This window comes from Fundulus heteroclitus, chromosome 13, assembly GCF_011125445.2.
Source record: "Fundulus heteroclitus isolate FHET01 chromosome 13, MU-UCD_Fhet_4.1, whole genome shotgun sequence".
In the NCBI taxonomy this organism is placed as follows: Eukaryota; Metazoa; Chordata; class Actinopteri; order Cyprinodontiformes; family Fundulidae; genus Fundulus; species Fundulus heteroclitus.
In genome coordinates, this window is record NC_046373.1 from 31,495,681 (window position 1) to 31,517,640 (window position 21,960).

At 40.2% G+C, this 21,960-nt stretch overlaps 1 protein-coding gene across 4 annotated transcripts in view; it reads right to left on the bottom strand.

Annotated features, from left to right (window-relative positions):
- Positions 1–1,736: 1,736 nt before the first annotated feature.
- The window catches only part of thrb (thyroid hormone receptor beta), a 158,490-nt gene continuing 138,266 nt past the window's right edge, over positions 1,737–21,960 (bottom strand). Inside the window, exons 1-8 of one of the 4 annotated variants that reach the window (XM_012879122.3) lie at positions 16,343–16,912; positions 14,829–14,929; positions 14,593–14,740; positions 13,151–13,356; positions 12,238–12,264; positions 11,951–12,097; positions 10,813–11,071; positions 1,737–9,658 (exon numbers count right to left, since the gene is read on the bottom strand). In XM_012879122.3, the coding sequence (XP_012734576.1) occupies positions 9,417–9,658; positions 10,813–11,071; positions 11,951–12,097; positions 12,238–12,264; positions 13,151–13,356; positions 14,593–14,740; positions 14,829–14,929; positions 16,343–16,682 (1,470 nt within the window). In that variant the 5' untranslated portion in view covers positions 16,683–16,912 and the 3' untranslated portion in view covers positions 1,737–9,416. Of the gene's footprint in view, positions 9,659–10,812; positions 11,072–11,950; positions 12,098–12,237; positions 12,325–13,150; positions 13,357–14,592; positions 14,741–14,828; positions 14,930–16,342; positions 16,913–21,960 lie in introns of those variants that run through there. The other 3 variants (XM_012879121.3, XM_012879124.3, XM_012879123.3) reach the window with 3 other exon arrangements.

Genomic DNA, 21,960 nt, shown 5'->3' on the forward strand with positions numbered 1-21,960 from the left:
TCAAATCATATTAGGATTAAGTCATATTTTCACTATGTCAAGTTTCCAAATTAAATATTTCATTTCAACACTAAACATTTAATTTCCAAACTAAATATTTAATTTGCAAGCTAAATATTTTGGTCCGAGCTATAGATATTTAGCTAGCTTGATGCTAGGATCTAAATGTTTCTTCATCTACTTTAGACAATAATGTATGTAACTTTTATTTTTTTTTACAGCTCATTTCCCATTAGCAAGAACACCATCGGGGTCAACTGGCAACAGCAAAGAAGGAATCATTGCTATAATTTCTGTCTGAATCAAAGAAGAAATGTTACATTTCACACTTATTTTTTGCTTTTTCACTAGTAAATGATGATGGTGAGCAGAGATCCATGAAGACTTCACTAGTCTCCATACGTTATCATCACACAGAGCATACTGGGGACATGATCTCCAAGACAACCAGGAACTACTGGTAAAGTCAACCATTGTGCCACTGTGGATATCTATGAGTATCACTGAAATAATCAAATACATGTTTAAACACTTCACTTTCTTCCACTAGCTGTCACTAAAGTCCCACTCAGCACCTTGAAAGGAGGCAGAATACACAGAGCATTAGAGCTGGTGGACTTCTGGTGCTGCAGACCAGGCAAGGGTCATACAGTTAACAAATACAGTGACAAGGTTTGTTATTTTAGCTGTTTATGAAAACATATTCAGGATACAATTATATAATCAGTATGGGCTTAAAGTGCAGACTCTCAGCTGTGATTTGAGAGTATTCACATCCAAACTGAAGCAAGGGTTTAGGAATTACAGCTTTTTAATATGTAGCCACCTCTTTTTCAAGGGACCAAAATGAATTGGACGATTGACTCAGAAGACTGTAAAATAAATAACAAGGCTGCATGGGCTCTCCCCTCGTTAACCTGTCATCAATTAAACAGTTAAAAGGTCTGGAGCTGATTCCAGGTGTGGCGTTTGCATTTGGAAGTTGTTGCTGTGAACACACAACATGTGGTCAAAGGAGCTCTCAATGGAGATGAAACAGACCATCCAGATGCTGAAAAAAGAAGAAATCCCTCAGAGAGATAGCAGAAATGTTAGTAGTGGTACATCCTGAGAAAAAAAGAGTGCACTGGTGAACTTGTGAAGTCAAAGAGGCCTGGATGTCCACGGAAGACTACAGTGGAGGATGATCGCAGAATCCTTTCCATGGTGAATAAAAACCCTTCACAATATCCACTCAAGTGAAGAACACTCCAGGAGGTAGATGTATCAGAATCTAAGTCTAACATGAAAAAAAAGACTTCATGAGAGTAAATACAAAGAATTCACCACTAGGTGCAAACCATTAATCAGCTGCAGAAATAGAAAGGCCAGAATTGACTTTGCCCCATAGAGTTTTCTCTAGGTTTAAACCAACTATTGAAATCTCAGTTTGGAAAACAAAGCTTAACAAATAAACACCTTCCGATGCCGAGGGAGCTGTACTGCCAATATAACTCCTAATGTATATCCATTAATGTATTCATTATCCTAATGAATAACTCCTAATGTATATCCCACAGCCATAACTGCAACAACGTACCAGATGCAATTCCAACCAAATATTTTGAATCTGTGAGTATTTAAAACCTTTTAAGTCTAAAATTGAGAATGTCCATTGTAAACCTTTTTAAGATGCGGGGAGGAGGGAAGAACAAAAAAAAGACCAAGATGAAAAAAACAAACATTCAGAGACAAAATTCTTAAACACGTTTATTCTCAAGAGCCAATTCACATTAGTTGCAATCATCATCCATTGTGTGCATTTAAAAACCTTCTACAAAAGGTGTCTGTTCATGTGATACCACTGGACAGCGGATTACCAGAAGTCAGTTCCAGTAAAAGCCGTTCATTCACACCCTCTGTGTGTGGAACCAGTCTGCGTAGAACAGGTCAGTGCAGAACGGGTCATACAAGCAACAACACTCAAATCTAAGGAGGGAAGTCTGTGCTGACAGTGGGTGACCTGCTGCTGGATCCAGAGGTTGCTCCTAAGACGTGTATAGCTGCTTCGCTTTGTACTGACAGTGAAGTCCAGCTACAGGGCTGAAATACGGAACTTACTGAACAACTAACGCCGTGCTAACATTTTATGGGTTTAGCTGCTTTGCTCAGTTTATTTGCCGAGATCTTGGATTAGATGTTGAATGAGAGCAGTTACTTTGCTAATACTACACAAAACAATGCCATGTTTCTTTTATGCTATCATCTGTTTAAAAAAAAAATCAGCATTCTGAAAATATACATCCGATTTCCTTTGTACTGTAAAAAAAGCTTTTTATGGTGCAAGTCTTGTTATTGGTCTGTAACCGAGTAACCTTAGAGGAACAAGTTGTGGGAGAGAGAACAGTGAACAGGTACCAGTTCAGCTTCTCAATAGGCAGTCAGCAGCGACAACATTTATGTGCACCAACAACCAAGAACGTGCGCTGAAAAGGAAAATAACTCAAGATTTATGGTAGCTTTGAGTTTGCATTTGATGTCAATGTCAGTTTTGGTTTAACTGACTCTCTGGAGCTCTGTAGTCACAGTTCTAACTCTTTGTTTTGAAACACTTATCTTGGCCTTTAGCTGTATTCGTCTTTACTGGCCTTATTAGGACAAGAAGGCAGAGCAAGAGTCAGATAATGGAAATGATCAATTTAAATTGATTAATTAAATTTGTTGCTAACTGACCCATTGACTGTTCCAAATAGAAATTTTAAACAAGACAAAAAGAACGAACATGGACCCAGCTTAAATTAATCAGAATCATCTTTACTAAAATTAACTGGGCTAAAAACAGTTTGGGAGCTGAACAAAAATCCAGAAACATTGTTCCACCCCATAATTTATGCGCCCATCCTTGAAGTTAGATCTGGGAATGATACTAAACCTGAGCTGGACGTATTCCAGGTTCTATTCAGGAAACCAATAACAAAGCTAAATACTACTAGAATACAAGCTTGTATTTCCTCTCTTTCTATGCATTTAAACACTGAAGGAACGTTTTGTCAAATGACAGTTTATTCCTGTGAATTTCATGTTTTATGTGAACGTCAGCCATACGGAAACTATACTCAGGAGCCTCCAACCTTCCAAATCAGACTTTAGAGCACATTCTATTGGATTTTTCAAACTACGAATCCAGAAATTCCAATTTCTGAGTATTAACTGAACACACCACCAGTAGCTCAGAGAGTCACCAGAACCAGCGGTAACGTTAGCAATCTTTTGTACAGCCCATCACATAATCTTTGGTTAAAAGGGCTAATACTGCTGTGGATGGATGAAATATTGAGAACTGAAGAAGTTTTTATATTTTTTCACAGCTAATGTAAGATTATGCTACACTTTAACTTGGATTGTGGTCTAGACTCTGACTAGACCCTTACAAAATCTTGATTCATTTCCCCCCAAAAAACATTTCTGCTGAGAACTCTTCTAACTAAGTCTTACATGTTAAGTGTTTTTATAATTGTAATGCGACGAGCTTTAAGACTGAACATGCTATAAACTGTAGAGTCTGAGATGTTCCGCTTTAGTTCTTCATTCGTCCAACAACAGTAAAGGAGAACTCAAGATGGATTTGCTGAAACCTTCACTGCTGCTGATACTGAACACTGCTTTAAATGGTTTCAACTTACATGTTCATTTAAGACAATTCTTTCTTTCTCTTGAATGATTTTAGTTGGGAGATGACTTCCTAAACATTTAGGAGGAGAAGGTTTAGATGCACGACAACAGCTCTAGGGTCACTGCTGATGTCTGTTCCTTGACATTGTGCTAACACACACTTGAAAGCTCCTGAGTAACCCAAATGAGAAAAGTCCTGCTTTCTTAAATGTTCCCAGTTACTGATGGGCATTAGAGTAGCAGCACCCGCCTGCTGCTCATGTGTGTAGACCAAACTTAGTTTTACACACAATGCTTGTCTGTTACAGTGACTGAGTGATACTGTTTGACTGTGGTGGCATATGCTAATACCTGACAAGGACCAGATCGTTCTCATTTATTCATGCATTGATGGATGTCTATGGAAGAAAAGTGCATATTCTGCTCCCATCACAATGGACAGACAGAACCACAGACTGGTAAAACACAGAGATCTCTAACAGTAGGGGAAATCTTTCCATGGAACTATGAAAATGTTTAAGTCTCATCGTTTTTTTTTTGTCCCTTTAACTCATAGAACACGTGCTGCTGGTTACTAAAGTCATACTTTGGCTTAGAACTGGGGTCATTTGTTGAAACGTATTTATTCTACACAAAGTTTAAAGCACATTTCATAAACTCATGATGCGATCTGTATCCGGAAATCAGATTTTCCGACTTTCCAGTCCGAAAAAGAAGAATGCCTCCTCACCCCTGACGTCAGAACTCTGACAGGGAAAGATAAAGTTCACCAAATAACCCAGTGATTGGTTTTTCAATATGGCCGCCGTGCAAACAGAATGTAAAGAAAGCTACAGGTTTGAATTAATTATTAGCTCTTCTAACAGTTTAATGTGGATTAAACCAGAGTCACACAGTGGTTTAAAATATCTATCAGAGAACATGTCCTTCAGTGTTTGAGCACATTAAAACGGAAACAGCTACTCTATTGGTTTGTGTAGCTGTTAGCACCAAATGCTACGCTACCGTATTATGTCTCCTACACCCGGAACTGTCTCAACTGGGTTGTGGCGTCACTCCAAGATCTGATTTAAGCTTTTATAAATCTAAAGACCATTTTAAATCTACTTTAGAACTGGTAATGCATCAGTAGAAGATGCTGCAGCTGTCTGTCACATTTATAAAATTTGGACCAAATATAAACGCAGTAGGAAGAGACCTGGGGCCTTATTTAGTTCCCTGAGTTCAGTTGCTGGACGTTTTTTGGTTGAAGAGGGCCATCATATAATTCTAGATAATTGGTGTCAAAGCAATCAAAAAATGGACACTCACCCTATGACGACATTGTGAGGACTTTGAAATAAAGATTCTTATAGTGATAGTAAGACCACACGCTGAGGGAACGGCGGGTGCACTGAAACGTGGTCACTGCTGCTTTCCCAACCCCCCCTGGCTCAGCATGACCTGACCCCTCACTACGGGATGGGCTACCTGAGTTTGGCCACCTTTGCATCCTCCCCCCTATGATTGTCTGTGCATTTAGGTTGAACCTGTACAGTTTGCGTGGTGTGTGTAGGTTTGTGTGAGGTCCGGGTCTTTCTAACACTGTAGCAAGTCTATTGCTTTGAGAAAAAGGCATCACTTCACAGAAATGAGAGAAAAAACAACAACAGTCCCAAAAGCTGCTTCCAGGTGGCGCGTGAAGATCGGCAGAAGCCAGACAGATAAATGAAACTCTCGCCACGAGAACAAAATCTTAGTCATCTTCGAACAAGCACAAAAACACAACATGCTGACTAAAATGAACGAAAGGAAAGAGAGCCGTGTTTTCACAATCACACCAGCTTCGTCACTACAATATGCTGAGGATATATTTGTTTTGGACGAGTTAACATTCATTCGGCTTTCAAATCCCAGCAGCTGGCATAGTGGCAGGGTCAGACCTGTGTGTTGTGTGGGGATGTCATCCAAGCAGCCATAACATTATGGTTACTGACATGTGGGAGAGAAACTCTGATGTCCTGGTCATGGGATAAGGAAGCAAGTGAAACATCCTCTTTGAACTGCTGAATTAAAAGCAGCAATGATGGAAAGGACTACAGATTTGATGTTGGGACATCCCAGCAAGGAGGCATGTAGGATGTTCTTGGCCAAAAACAGTGGTCTAAGACAGAGCAAGAGGTTAACAGGTGGATAGTGGGAGCGGAAGATGAGCTGTGTTTTCCCAGTTTAAAGATCTTGACAACGAGATCTAGAGCAATTGTCATTTACCTCAGTCATCTTTTGAAGTTTTCAACTGAGGAGTCCAACTGAGGCCCTGCTGTCTCCAGATGGCGTCAACATCTCCACTGCAGCAGGATTGACTGCTGTCTTTTTCAGCTGCTGACGGAGAGAGGAACGGTTCGGTCCCCAAAATAACAGCTGTGACTTTCAACAAGAAAACTAGACCTGATGGTTTTGTCGCAGAGTTTAGAACTTATTTAAAGTCACAAAGTCCATAGAAAAGGAGATATGCTCTGGAGATGAACTTCTTCTAAATTTGTTAAAGAACAACCAGGATTGTTTTTAGTTTTCATTCAGAAAACAAACATTAAAGAATTCATGGTGTTTTCTGGGGAACAGTTCCTCCCTGGTCATTTGCAGCCAAAACACAAAGGCTCCAGAAATCTGCCCTGGTTCCTACAGCTGCAGCTAAAAGGACTGAGAGAGTTGCAGCTGATTCTGGTAGGAAGGTACCAGAACACCCAGTGTGGCACAGCACTGTTCTGGCTCAGTCCAGTCAGCTTTGTCGTGCTCCACTGTGCTCATCACCAAAAGCGTGGAATGGAAGAAGCCTGTTGGTTCTGATCAGCTAGGTCTGGATTTCCATTCCATGGATGGCGGGTGGGGTCAGTGGGTGGTGCTTACCTCAGGAAGACATGCCACCAGCAGGGGAGAAAGCAAGGCAACTGCCCAGTCTGATGCTCCAGACAAAATTCTGATGGGAAACCTCAGACGTTACCACATGTTGCCATGAATCACCTACTTAAACACTGTTGTGATCACAAGAAGAATGACACGTATGGGCTGGTTTCTGTCTCAGGACTGCTCCTTTAGTCTCTTTAAAGATTCTTCAAAAATGTTTTATGGAAACCTAACAGAGAGGTTATACCTTGGCCTCCGGATCACCCTGATGTCTGGACAACTGAAGATGATGATGGAGAACATCTCAACATTCAAGAGTGAGAGGATCTGCCCTAGATTCACCATCATGTTCAGTCCTAATGTTATGGCTGACTGGTGTAGGTGTTAGCCGTTGTGCATTGTATTGCATGTAGAAATATGTGTCTGTTAGTGTATATGCGCTGCAATTCAGACATGTACATAAGAACTCCACTCACTCTCCTGACACCTCGCCATCATAGCACCATGATATCACTGCTTTAACATACAGTGTTGGGATTACAGAGAGCTGGAAAAGGAGGCCAAAGCAACACCAAAATGATTGAGTATTGAGAGTGTTAATCACCTTGGCTGAGATGAAGCATTTCAAACTGACGGGCTCACTCAAACATGACTCACTCTCTGTGTCCACCATCCCCTGTCATCGTTTTATAAGCCATTAAGCATCTTAGGATTCACCGTCTTTAGTCTAAGACAAATTTTCACTTTGTTTTGGCACAAAAACTGCTTCAGGAAAATGAGTACCGAATATCGTTCCTGCCATTGGTGAAGGTGTGTTTTTATTGGTCCCGACCCTACTGTGGGCCGATGAACAGATCAATGCTGCCGCTGCGTTCCTTTAACTGTCGGACAAGTCTGAAGTTTTCTCCGTGGCCGAGGATAAAGCACGGAAACACATGAGAGGCGCGTAAAAATTAAAACATTTAAAAATGTCTCATTTCAATTCATTTTAACTTCAGGGGCAGGTCTACCTTTTGCAACGACAATTTTAAATAGCTTTGGCGTTTTTGAAGTGGGGATCCGTTAAGATGTTATTGCTCTGGCTCAGAGGTTAGTTGTCTTACGATTGGAAGGTTGCTGGTTCGACTCCAGCTTTACCCTGGCCATATGTTGATGTGCACGTGGGCCAGGCATGCAACCCTAAGTTGCCTACCAACCTGTTTATCGGTGTATGAATGCGTGTGCGTTAGTTAGTGCTACTGGGTGAATATGGCGCTGGTATAAAGTGCTTTGAGTACGACTAGAAAAGCGCCTTACTTTGATTAGTTTTCCCAGCTAGAAGAACTAGTCACAATGTTTCTCAGCATCTGGTCGAAATAACCTCGTTTTCAAAATTCAAAACCATTATGCTTTACATGTGTTTTGACGGATGTGTGAGCAAGTTGTTTTGATTTTCTTATTGCACTGAGCTCTGTCTGAGGATTAGCAACAATATTCTTACAGTATGATAATCTAGAGCAACGCTTCACTGTATTAACACAAACCATTAAAGAAAAAAAAACATAACGGAATTACTTCTATTTAAACAAGAGAAGCAAAAATAACTCCTAATGGAGCTAAATTAATAAAAATATTGATTATTACAGTTATAATGATGGTATCCACTTGTTCCTATTCTGATTGTGACACGTAGAGTTTAAATAAAATATAGAATAAAGACGCACTACATTTAGGAGTAAACATCCCACTTGTGCAGAAGAGAACTTGTTCTGCTTCTTCTGGAGTAATACTGGCAGCACAACAGGCTGAGGCTAGCTGATGAGTATTAGCTCAGGTAGTCAGCCTCATGTCGGCAGGTTGAGATGTGATGCATGCAGTTTACTGGCTGTAGTTACAATACAGATCACCTTTATTCAGTGTGATGGGGAGCACGCATTTAGTCTGTGCTTTTAACCACGAGAAATACTGCCTCTTATGCAAGTCTGTGGAAAGTGTGGGAGCCTTCTTTCAGCCAGCTTCCTGGCAGTGTGCAGCAAAAGGTGGGGGAGGGACAGCACTGTATGGTTCAGACGGCTGAAGAAAACTTAAATGACTTTGGTGTGTCACACTGATGTCTCATTAAAAGAGCTTTAACCCAAAGGAACAATATGATGTAAAGTCTCGGTGGTTTTAAGACCCAAACTTGTTCAAACTTTGCTATACCTGTCAGGCTAGAGGTGGACCCATACCTGATTGGGATGTGGTGTCATCCCGCCTCGCAAATTCAGATTTTTCCGAGAGCTTTTGAACGCAGCGTTATGTTGTAACCTTGATGTGGTTTGGTTTCCCAGAGATGTGAGCTGCTCCCTTTCAGAGTGAGTCAGGTGACAGTGTGATTAGACTCTCAGTACAAACGTGATGTATGAACCAGTAAAACGGACCAACCAGACGTGGATTACGGAGAAAACCACCAGACCTGGTCTATTCCTCTGTATCAGGTGAGTTTTCACTGAGTTTTTTTTTTTTAACTATAATGGAAAAAACAACATTTGCATGATTTCTAACATACGAACAACTGTTGATAAGATCACTATTATGCCAACTGTACAATTATCGAAAAACAAAAAAACAAAAACTAAGGTCAAATTGGAAGTGAGAGGTTATATACACAAAAATGACGACAAACACGGGGAAAACAAAAAGGCTATTCACATGTACCCGCAATGTGAGGAATGGTTTCATCCAAAACTAGACCAGAGCGCTAGTCCTAAACTATGGAATGAAGTGACACTCAGTAGTGCTATCAGAACGTTCAGGGAGACGGGCCTTCGGCTGGTCCCACCCCTGAGACCACCAGGGTGCCCAGGCTTTGGACACGCAATATACACACAATCCAAGGACACTCATACGCTGAAATCCATTAGTCAGTCCTCAAAGACCTCCAGGAAGAGTGGAGGGAACAGCTCGGTGGGACACTCCACTTTCATGTGGAGGAACCGGCTGGCGTGGCAGGCGCCGATCATCCGCAGGTCCGTCACCTTCATTAGCAGCTTGGGCCAGAAATGGGCCACCTTGTGCTTGCGGTAGTTGATGTAATGTTCAAAGGCCAGCAGGAACTCTTCTTGGCAGCGCTCGATTCGCTCCACGCTGGTCAGGCCTGGACGATCTGAACAGAGAGCGACAGTTACTATGAAAGCTAGTAGGCGAGACAGAGAGCCCCACACTTGATGCTAGGATCCTAAACATGAGGTTTGCTGCATTAAAGGAGTCAAGGTGAGCACAGTGATTCTTAAGCAATCATAAGCAGTAAAAGGTGTTTTTTGTGGTAGCTCAATAAGAACGTGGTGTTCGGAATTGTTAAGTTTCATGTCATTAACTCATTTTTTTTCTCCTTTGTTTTAGTCTTTGCTTTAGTTTTTCTTTCTGTCTGTGTCTTTGTCCTGTCATCACACTCTCTAACCAGATGATCAAGCTTCTTTTATGGCAGGACATAATCAAAACTTTACTGAATTTAACTGATTTACCCTTTGTAGTCTATCTCAATTAAATAAAATTTAAATGGCCTACAGCCAAACTAGAGTTGAACTGACCTATGCATTGGTAGTGATAAACCCTAACTAAAGACTGATATCATCGGGTGTTCAAAGGGTGCACTCACTGTGTTTTTATAGTTGTGTTTTGATTCGATGTTATAACTGCATTTCACTGTTGGTAATTGCTTTTTAACCATGCTGTCTTAAAATGAGAATAACTTGGCAGTATTAAGTGATAATGAATAAAGATCAACTATGATGTGTCCCTCATTAATACTACAAACGCTTACAGTGAGTGTAGCAGAGAGCAGAACAGAAGGGTAGGTAAGCCACAGCAGAGCAGTATTGATCTTCAATGAGGAGCAGCGCGCTGGACAGAGACATGGCAGCAAAGCCAGACCCAAGCTAGCTGGACAAAGCTCCTCGTATTGATTATGTTAATTAATTGATTGCTTAATATGGATTTCATGTCAAAGCCAAGTATTCACTCAATCTGTGCCGACAAGCAGTACTCTAGAAGGAGAGTTAGCAGAGCTGATAGCAGGATCACCAATGGTTATGGGTAGACTCTGCAAAATAACTCACTGGGCTAAAAAAATCTCTCTTGCTATACAGAAGTTTGTCTGAGTTCTCCAAATCCACCGAGTTCCAAAATAATCTGCTCCTTTCAAGTAATCAAGTTTAAACATGTATGTTGGTTGAGAATAACAACATAGGACAAGGAGCAGAAAATTTACTTGGGTATGCAAATCTGTTAATTTTTTTTTCTGTATTTCCTCCGGCTTACCAGATGAAAGAAGGATAACAGCCTGAAGCAGAGCCACCTCAGAGTCATCCAAGTTGAAGGAGGACAACGACACACCAAGGTCAAAGATGGCGTCCGAAACTACGCCAAGTCCTCCGTTTTTAAGCTGACCTCGAGTTACAGCCATTTCACCGTTGAGCGTGAGGGTTTCGCTCTCTGGGTCATAGCGCACGGCCGCTCGCAGCGACATGATCTCCATGCAGCAGCCTTTCAGCAGGATGATCTGGTCTTCACAAGGCAGCTGGGAGGGTTAGGACACACAGACTGGTCAGAACGTTCATGTACTGATGGTGCTCGCACTCAAAATAGTTGAAAATCCCAATGAATATTTACTGATGTAGGAAATATGGTAATTTATAAACAAAATATTGACCGAATGTTTCTAGCGAATGTTAACACAGAAAAGTAGCTCAATGCTAACAATGCTAATAGTTTTGAGATGCTAACAACATTAGTGATAGGGTTATCTACTTAAGTGGCCAAAAGAAGCATGTAATGGTTTAACAGCCAAATACTAAAGGTTTAACATCATAAACTGCAATTGATAAAGAGCAAAAATACTTCTTTATAGTCCTCAGATCTTTTGAGTCCATTTCAGGTTGTGAGGTTACAAGGTAATCTGTACTTTACTACAATATTTAGGTTTTACTCTATGTTTAGTATCCATTTTTAACTGCTCCTTTTAGTATATATTTTGATTAATGTTTTTATCATTTGTAGAAAAGAATATGTAAAAAATCATGTTTGACCAGAGAAAATCTTTTCTGATTTTTGAATATTTAATCAAATGAAAGACTTTTCCCCAAAGTGTATACTTATAAACGTGCTCTTAGTTAATGCATTCCTTTTGAACAGTTTTAGTGTTTCTCATTTTCATACAGATTGTGAAAAATTCAGCAAGCTGTTAAGACGTTTCACTTAGTTGAGCTTCTTTAGAATTTGTGTGTAGTTTTGTTTCAGTTTTACAAAAATAAATAATAAATCCTTCAATGCTTTTTCAGTAAGAACAATTTATTTGCTGTAAATCTCAGATCAGATCTTTGTCCCACAACGTTGTCACTGACTAGGGAACAAAAGTGGTGTGACAAATGGTAGCAGGGTGTACGGCTCGGACACCTACCTCACAGAACATGGGCAGTTTTTTGGCAAAGTCCACCACTCGGGTTATGGCAGGGGTGATAATTTTTGTAAACTGACTGAAGGCTTCAATATCCACTTTGTTTTCCTCAGCTGCATTGACCATGGAGGCTTGACCACAATCCTCAGGCTGGAGGACAGAAAACAGGTGAAAATGCTTTTAGTCTGCATTGTTTTTTCAAAATAACTATGACATTCAATGTGTTGATGTTGTGAAACTACTTTGGAGAGCAGTCATAAGTTGTACTAATCATAGGTGAGGGTTCTTACCTTAGTATTCTTCACCCCTGCTGCACTCTGGTCAGAAGTATAGAATAAATTACATGTTATTTCATTAAGAAGCATTGCTTCCTCGACCTGTTGGATAATCAACAGGAATCGTGAAGTTTCAATGAAGAACCCGTGTCAAGTCAGCTAAGAAGAAAACAAGTTAAACTGAGGACAGATGAAAGGTGAGCAGACAGAAAACAGGCAAAGAAATGAGTTTCTGTGGTGGGATTTAAACCCAGGAGTTTCCCTTTTACACATGGGATTTTAATTTAAAAACATTCACAATCACGATGAAAATTATTGCCCAAATTTTACACATCAAATATTAGGTAGTTAAATTAAATGAATTAAACATGAGAACAAACCCGGAGAAGCCTGGGGTTAATAAATAGACGCTGTGGAAAAACAACCTTAGTTCAAATCCGGCCATAGAAACTCTGAACAGAATTATTAGATTAAACAGAAAAAAAGCCAATTTGTTAAAGAAAAATACAAAAGAAACAGCTTTGAAGCGTAAAATCAGAAGCTGCAAAAGAGACTAGAAAACCAAAAGAGCACTTTTAAAGAAAAATCAAGTGATTAGTAGCAGCAGTTAAAGATTGTTGCTTAGAGGGACAGAAAACAAGACAAAAGTAAGATGTTCCATTTTAAATAAGAGACGCCGTGTTCAGGAACACTTTTCTCCTTCGTCCAGCTAACTCTCCTCACCTCCTCTATAAGGAGATACAAAAACAACACATGGACATATTAACATAGGGAACAGTGGAACAGTGGCTGTGGAGAAGGTGAGAGGAACGACAGGGCCGGGGAGAGGGGGGGTGGGAGGGGGCTCGGGGGCTGAGGAGGAGGCAGAGTAAATCAATGGCGGCTCTGATGAGGAGGAAGGCAGGCAGGCTGGAGGAAGAAGTCTCACCAGGAATTTCCGCTTCTGCTTCCAGTGGTTGCCCTGTGCGTTCGTGGACATGTGGGCCTCCGTCACCAGACGGATGAGCTCCCACTCCTCCTGTGTGGGCTCCAGTCGGTCCCACACCGTCTTCTGCAGCTCCTCCTTCCGCCGGCGCTCCCGGTTCTCCTCGATCAGCTTCCGCTTGGCCAGCCTCTTGCTGTCATCCAGCACCACTGGAGCAAAACAGGAGAGGCGGCAGGCGGAGAGCGAAAAAGCGGGAATGATGTGAGCCGACAGGAAGAGGAGGGGGGGTTGCTGACTCAACAGCTTTCTAAGGACTTACATTTCAACTTTTCTTTTTCTTTGAATTACAGTGTTGAGTATAAAAAAAGCACTTCTCTCTACTGTGTGTGTTTGCAACCAGCAGACCTTTGATTATTATAGATGAATCAGGCTTGAAGTGACTAACCTCATTTTTATGTCACTGAAATCAAGAAATTGATCTAATGAATGAGCAGAGAGGACAGGAAATAAACTATAAAGCAGAAATTAAATGTACTAAATGTATGTTTGACCGTTGAGTCTTAATCTTATTTGATTGGAATGAACTGACTATAATTGTGACTTTCCCTTGTTCATCTTTTACGGGGCCATGAAATTATTATTCATTTAGTCAATATGATGTACAGTACAGTAAATATTCAATAAATGAGAATATGCCTTCTTATGAGGCTTATTTGTCAGATAAAAAGTATTGTTTGAAACTAACACCCTTTAAGCAGGTATTAAACATACTGTTTATTAAGTTCACATTTCTGTATTAAAATGTTTTTTTTAAACTGGTCTCATGCAGTAATATAAAATGTCAACCTTCGTTAGCGGTAAGTGAAAAATCATCAGAATGAACAGAACTAGGCTTGAAAACATCTGCCTCTGTGTAATTAATATATATAATGTATTTCATTTGCAGCTGCTGAAATGAAGGAACTTTTTTCTAATATTCTGATTTATTGTATCTGAATATATTACTCTTTAAGCAGTGCATGCTCTATTCAAATGCCCTGTATTTAAATATAATTTAAATAGTGTTTCTTAAAATCTTTTTTGCACTGATTAAGGGAACGCTCATCATGCTCAATATTTTATTTGTTTGGTTTTTATGAAAAATGCTTGAGAAATACTAAGGTAAACAAATTACTGGTTTTAATAATGTATTGTAATGTAATGGGGGAATGGTTTGTGTTAAATAAACAACATCTTGTTAAATTAACAAGACACCCAGGATGTGTGATAAATGCTTTGTGATGTCACATGTCCAGTTGCTGCAGATTATTTGAAACAAAGGTTTTATTGGACAGATTATGAGGCATCCAGTGGATTTTAGAAGGATTTAAAACAAAACAGCCTCATAATAGCTTAAAAACTATGAACACACACAGAGTCAGACGTACAGGCGTTCCTGTACTCACAGTCTGTTGCCATTCCTACTGCGATGCACTTCTTGAAGCGACATTCTTGGCACTGGTTTCTGGTCACCTTGTCGATGACACACTTGCCCTCGTACTTGCAGGCGTAGGTCGGGTTGAGGTTTTTCTGAATCGTCCTCCTGAAGAACCCCTACAGGGAAACCGGCAGCATGATCAGTGCTGGAACAGTAGAAGCTATTGCTGCATATTAAAATCAGAGGACGCCTTGATGTCACTACCTTGCAGCCTTCGCATGTGATGCAGCGGTAGTGATAGCCCGTGGCTTTGTCCCCGCACACTACACACAGTTCATCCTTGTCCAGGTAACTTGGTATGTACCCTGTAGAGAAAAACACAGAAAAGGCCCTTACTTTTCATACCATGAGTTCATGCACAGAGGAGCTAACACTGACTTCAAATACACAGCTAACTAAAGTCGTAGTTAATGCAGCGGTCAATGTCTACATCCGGACGTTTCCAACAGAAGAAATATTTTTACCGGGATGAGGCTGAGGAACTGAAACAAAACAAAGGCAGCAAGGACTGATCCCGGGGTTTAACCAGGTTATGACCTGTGCCAGCACCCCGCCAACATGTGTGCATGAATCCGACAACACTAAAGAGCTGTGCTTTTGCTTGTTTGAATGCTGACAGGAAGAAGTAATGTAGTTTTCCACAAGGTGCTGCAGTTATCCAGTTAGTGCTTGGTGTCCCTAATCCTGCTATCAACCTCTAAAACCAGTCATGCAAAACGTTGGTCCGAAGATCGCACCTCTGGCCCTGTTTTAGCATTCCTGCTTAGCTAGAAAATCACAGATGCTAAGAAACCATGGCAATGTTTTTAACAACTGTTTAACACAAATTTCACTACTTCAAATAATGCATTTTTAGAAATCTAGATTTTCTTTTTTTAGGAAAACGGATGCAGGAAGTATTTGAAATGCAAATGTTTTTTTTTTCTATATCAAAGCAGCCGTTGAAGGCACTAAAAGTACATTGCAGGCTTGAATAGATTTTAGGATTTTCTGTCTAAATTTGATTCCCCTTATTTTTATGTTTTCCTGACTTATAAATTTAAGAGTAAGAAAAAAAATGGTAAGGAATCAAACTAAAACTTGAAAATCACATGACCAGGCACACACACTATTGCTCATTTCTGTGTATTTCTAACGTGTGAGTAAAATATCATGTAACTGTGTGGTTATGCAGAGTCCCAGGCCCAGATTAGTTTTTTTTTCCTTGTAAGTAATCTTCTAGCTAACTTAGTTAACACCTCGCTCCGTCTTTGGTGCCGGCTCTAATGAGATCAGATCTTGGAGCAAGGGCAGTCTCCAGGATCGGAGTTGCACAAAATGATCAATATCTATTTAGGGGTTTATTAAAGGACAAACTACATCATCGAACATCAGCCTTCTGTTGCCTCAGCATCAATCAATACGAAGCCCCGGCTTGCCTCAGTCCAAGCCCACTCACAGACCTTCCACCGCGGGATGCCATGAGTTGTGGCTTCATGCGTACCAGTATTAATTTGAAAAAGCCACAAAGCAATGGTTCATTGATCAAAGAAGAGTCACCACTAATGATCAAACACACACACGTGGGAAATTAGGAAAAATATCTTCCAGCCTGAATCCTAATGGTGTGAGTTAGTTTAACTAATCTAAGTGTGAAAGTGCACATGCAGCAGTTATCTCCACTCATGAAAAGCATTTTGACCACGAAGATGCCAACAAAAACAGTCCAGATGTCATACCTTTCCTGTGGGCCCCTTGCATCCACTGCAGATGTGAATAGTCAGGTTTAATCTCAGGAAAATACTCAGGCTGATGGTGGAAGTGGCTAAGAGGGACCTCCATGTTGCAGAACTCATTTTTAAAGGAAGAAGGGCCAGCAGCGTACGAGCAGGAGTAGTGCTGGCTGGGGGGCCAAGCCTGCTCCATGCAGGGCGGGTGATGCAAGGGCTGGGGTTCATAGTGTCCATATCCGGGTCCCTCACCTGGGTACATGCAATGCTCCCCACCACTCTGAACAGTGTAGCCCCCGACTCCAGTGTGAGGCATCTCATACATGTCGGGTATGCAGAAGTTCATCATGCAGAGCCACAACAGAGCATAGAAAAACAGGAAATCCTCTCAAAAGTTAAAAAAACAAGCAGGATCTATCGATCAGGCTAAATACATGAAATATTCAGTCCAAACTCCCTCCCCCCCAAAAAAAAAACTTCATGAAGTTGCATCAAGAAGAAGCACAAACCTTTGATCCAAGCAAATCCACAGACCACAGACTACACCTAGCAACTGCCCCACCCGCCACCACCCGGCCGAATTGGGAAGCAGAGATTTATGACGACGCAGGGCTCTAATCTGACACTCCGCAAATCCTTGATGTGCCACTTCCACTGGCAAAGTTACAGATTAAGATCTTTGTGCGCTGCACCTACAGTAAGCACTGTGTCGTAAAATCCAGAGTAGAAAAAGCTCCAGACAGACACAAGACATGATGTGATGAAGACTAAAGTGTGAGGAAGAAAACTATTCTAATTTATGCAACAAAGCTTGGTAGTTTACCCAGAAATCACACCTGAGCTCTTGAGCTCTTACCGAGAACAGCCCACACAACGTTCCTGTGCCTGTTACACCGAGCCGTAACCATAAAAAAAGACTAGAAAACCCCCTGGCTTCCATCGTATCAGGTCCACCTCAATGATGGATTCTTTTGTGTGGATTTTTTATGTTGTTCTGTTTGCATTTTTAGTTGCTTTTGTTCCATCTGGTCAGACCTACAGATGGGGGCACATCATCCACAATGTCACACTTCACAAATATGTTCATGATGATTACTTGACTTTATTCATATGTTTATCTCTAGATTACATTACACACACACACACACACACACACACACACATCTTTGTTTACAACACAAAATGAGGACCGTGCCTTGACTTCCATACATTTTCAAGCCTTTCTATGACCTAACCCTAACCTTTACCAGTATATACCTAAACCCACCCTAACCTAAACCTAACTGATACCTTAGTGCTAAACCTAACCCCTAGCCCAGAAAAAAATGAGGACCAAAAATAGGTCCCCACTTTACATCACAGTACTCATTTTACTAGTAAAATGAGCACAAAATGTTCTCACTCAGCTGCAAGTACAAGAACACACACACACACACACACACACACACACACACAATTTATCCGTTGGTTTACGTGGCTGCGTTGATGTTGTTTCCAATCACATTCCACTTTGTTATATTACCGCAGACAGATGACTGGCGAATGTTTAGGAGTGAGGACGGCTGGACTTGTTGCCCAGGTGGCATCCAGTAACAGAACCAGTGACCCATTCTTTCACATGACTGGGTGCTTGATCTTATTATATACCAGTCATATTCAATAAATTAGAATATGCATTTTGAAGAGGCTTGTTTGTCAGATTACACACACACACACATTTTATTCTTTAAAAAACAACACCACACTCGCTATGCTTGTTGTACTTATACATTAATGACAGAATAAGATTATGTTTCTTTCTAATTAACAGCGTCTGAGCAACATTCTGAGGGCACGGTCCATTTCAGATAATATGCTTAGTCTGAACTCAGGCTGTCCTCAGCTATATTGATCAGGCTTCCTATTCAATAATGAGGGGATAAGCCTTAATACGATGAAGCCTATTTATTAAGATTGAGTCTCAAAGTTTCTAAGGCAGAAACATGAGGCTGGAACGCTGTTCTTGATGACCTTAGAGAATACCGCAGTGAGCAGAACAAACGGAACCACAAACACTGTTTTGGCTAATTGACGTTTAGCTGTTTATCATTTACCATATTTATTCATTTATCATCCATCCATTATCCATACCCGCCTATCCATGCAGGGTTGCAGGAGAGGCGGGTGAGTTTCTCCAGTGGTCAGTGGGCCAGACACACACTCACCTAAGTGCAATTTGGAGAGCACAGTTAACCCACCAGTCTTGTTTTTGGACTGTATCAGAAGATGTGCAGCAGAGGTGAAGGGAGCTGACTGAAAGTACTTCTCTGGTTCATAATCATATGCTGCTGTTTGTCATTATGCTGTTTTAAAATGACCACAACACCAGAACATTTTATGAATAAAATAAATCACCACAGACATTTCTGCTGAAGTGGTTTTTAGCACCAGTGGGCATTTGACTGTTCCTTATTTTAACACTGAACTGATAGGCTTTGTGAAATGCATGGTTGCGGTCACTGCGACCACAGGCTAATTTAGTGGTTCTCAACTCCTGATACTTTTTGTACTAGTTTGAGGACAGTAAGCATTAGGCTGCTATCATCCTGCTCCGGGGTTTTGTAACATAAGATAAGGTAGACTTTACTGATCTCACAGTGGAGAAATTCACGAATTCACGTACATGATCCTTTTGGATCTGAGAAATAATAACCTGTCATTCGGTTACCACCCAAAAGGTTTCCCAAAGTTTAAACCATTACTATTTCAACATCTAAAAAAGGTTTTCTGTTTAAAGAGACAGTGAAATAAATTGATTTAATCGACTAATGCAAATTTGCAATATTTTAAGATTGCATTTTTGGAAAATCAGGATTTTATTTTCCCAATGCACTCATTAGGGTTACATGAAGAGCATAGAGTGTGATGCTGAAAATATGTCAAAATATTGTAAAGAGGAAATTTGTTTTTAACTTTAATTTGCTCACCTATTTCTTTTTATTAGCTAGTTTGAAGTTACACAAGTGAAGTCTGTTCTTAGCTCATTGTCTAATACCACTAGCAGAAAATATTTTGTTATATTTTGATTGTTTACAACGGCAGGACCATCTAGTTTTAAAAGCTTGTTTCACAGCTTGGATTTAGTTGCACTTTGAATTCAGGTCAACTTCCAAATGAAATGTTTGACATAAAAGCAAGTTTTTGAAATAATTTCTTTAATTTCTTTCTGTGAAAGAAAAAGGTGGGAAAAACATGATTAATCATATGTGGTAAAATAAAATCAGAGATTTTATTTTTAAGCCATATTGCCCTAACCTGACTTTCGCCAGAGGGATTTTGTTCTGCAGAGCAGTGTGGAGCTCGGCAGAACAACATCCATCTGGCAAGAGTCAGGTTAATATTGCCCGGCCCTATGATGAAATAATGATAGGTATATCGGTATGATAAACTATAGTCTTGTCTGTCTCTGTGGAGCATAGATCCCAGCATTGTCCCTCTTTCACCTGTTGCTGCACACTGCTGACCAGCTGGCTACAAAAGGGCTACTACTGTTTTTCATTGCTTACAAGAAAGACAGATATTGTTGCGATTTGTTTTGTAAAACACCTAGTCAAACAGGGAGTGGAAGCTAAAGATGTGCCACTTAGCATCCAGGCTACGTGAGCAGCCTTCTATAGCTGTGTTCCTACTTCTGAAAGGTCAGCTATTTGCACGCACATTTACTTGAAGACTGCTGCTAAATTTAGTGAGTGTATTCGCTATGTACTTGCTAATGTGGATGTATCAAAATTAATATAACCATAAACGGTTTTGGCAACTTTGTTACAACTGTGAAAATTAATATGGTAAAATATTTCATCAGCTGCAGCAGAAGCAGTAGTAGCTTGGTCTGTTTTGTGTAAAATATTGAAAGATCCCATTATCCATTCTTGTCTTGGATTTCCATATAAATACTGTGGTACTGTGAACACTGTGGTATTTTTCTAAGGTTATCACACTGGGAGAATCTCACACCAGCTCCTGCCAAGCAAAAACAAATTTAAAGCAACCTAAAGTTAGTTTTAAAATGATGCAGAAATTATTCATAGAACAGTATTATTTCAGTCTAGTTCTAAAAAAGACCTCAATCATGTCAGATGTTTTTGCTGTTTAAAGACAAAATGTTTAATTTTTTTCTTTGCTGAAATTTTTTCATCAAGTTAACTGCCTCAACTGTTAGTCAGAGAAACGAGAGATAACCCTGAGCATTAATAAAAAAGTAATGTTTGTTATAAATTGCTGATATTTCATCTTAAACCGAAACTGACCAATGCATCCACACACAGTTAAACTAGTAATCTGAGGCAGGACTACTCTTACAAAATACTATTACTGTACTCATGTACAGTCTAATTTACTGTAATTGTGCCATATCTAACAACAAAAAGGAATCCTTCTTGTTCCAATAAACAAATCCAACTATTAGTTTTTTGGACACCTTTTAATTTCCAGATAGATTATGATCAACACAAGCGCTGATAATCCAGTAATGCAGCTTAACACTTGAGACAAAAAGCCTTATAAAGTGATTATGGGTCCTGATATAATATGACGCTTAAGGCGTCTTAAATACGTTGACTTGTGTTGAAGCAACAAGTCGCAGTGCAGAGTGCTGGCTTTTTAATCTCATTAGCTGCGGAGTACAAAAGGACTTGCACGTTTCGGGATGCTTTGTTGCTTGGCAGTTTACACATAAGCTGCAGAATTAGGTCTGAGATGAGCCTGATGTTTGTGTTGTGTGATGGGTTACCAGCTTCCAATGAAGCTTGGCGTTCAAACTGCCATGAGCCATTAAATAACACTAGAAACAGTAAGCCGCTGTTAGGGTGGGTCTGTATTTTCTAAAGATTACTGCAGCAATCTTACTGAACCTTTAATTAGGTGACTGATTAAAAGCAAGTGAAGGGACATGTTTAGATGAGAGAAAACCATCTCATTCCCCAGGCTAAATAGATTGTTTACATTATGAAGAGGTTTCATTTTTCATTCATTTAAAAGAAATGCACTTTGAATGGCATTTTCATCAAATCCTACTTCAGATGTTACTGATATAAGCCACTTGGTTTGTGTCTGGTTCCAAGACATTTTCAGCCTGGACCAGCAGCTACAATACCAAGATAAGTCTACATTCACATCTATCACTGGTTAAGACTTTTTAACACAAGCTGTTACATACTGACTAGCCCAGGCATGGGTCAGTTAGTGGTATCAAGATAAGCCAGTTAGTGGTATCAAGATGGGCCAGTTAGCACTACCAAAGGGATGCAAGTTACACTTTTGCACCAACATTTTACATCAAACGGTTCCTCTTGTCCTTTGAATAAGATTTTAGTCAAAGTAAAGGAAGGAGCTGAGTTTCCTGTGGCTCCATAAAGTGTATGGTATCACAGTGTTAACCCTCCCCCACCTATTGCTGTGGACTATAGGTCAGCAGGCTGAATAAAGGCATTCATAGTTTTTCCTCACAGGTAAGAAAAATTTGTTGTTTAAATATTCCTAGTTGCAATTTTGGTTTTCTAAACACTGTAATACTGTGAAACCACAATTTGTGACTTTCATAGCTGGCCCACAGTTCATTTAAAGTGTCGTTTCAATTATACACTTTGACC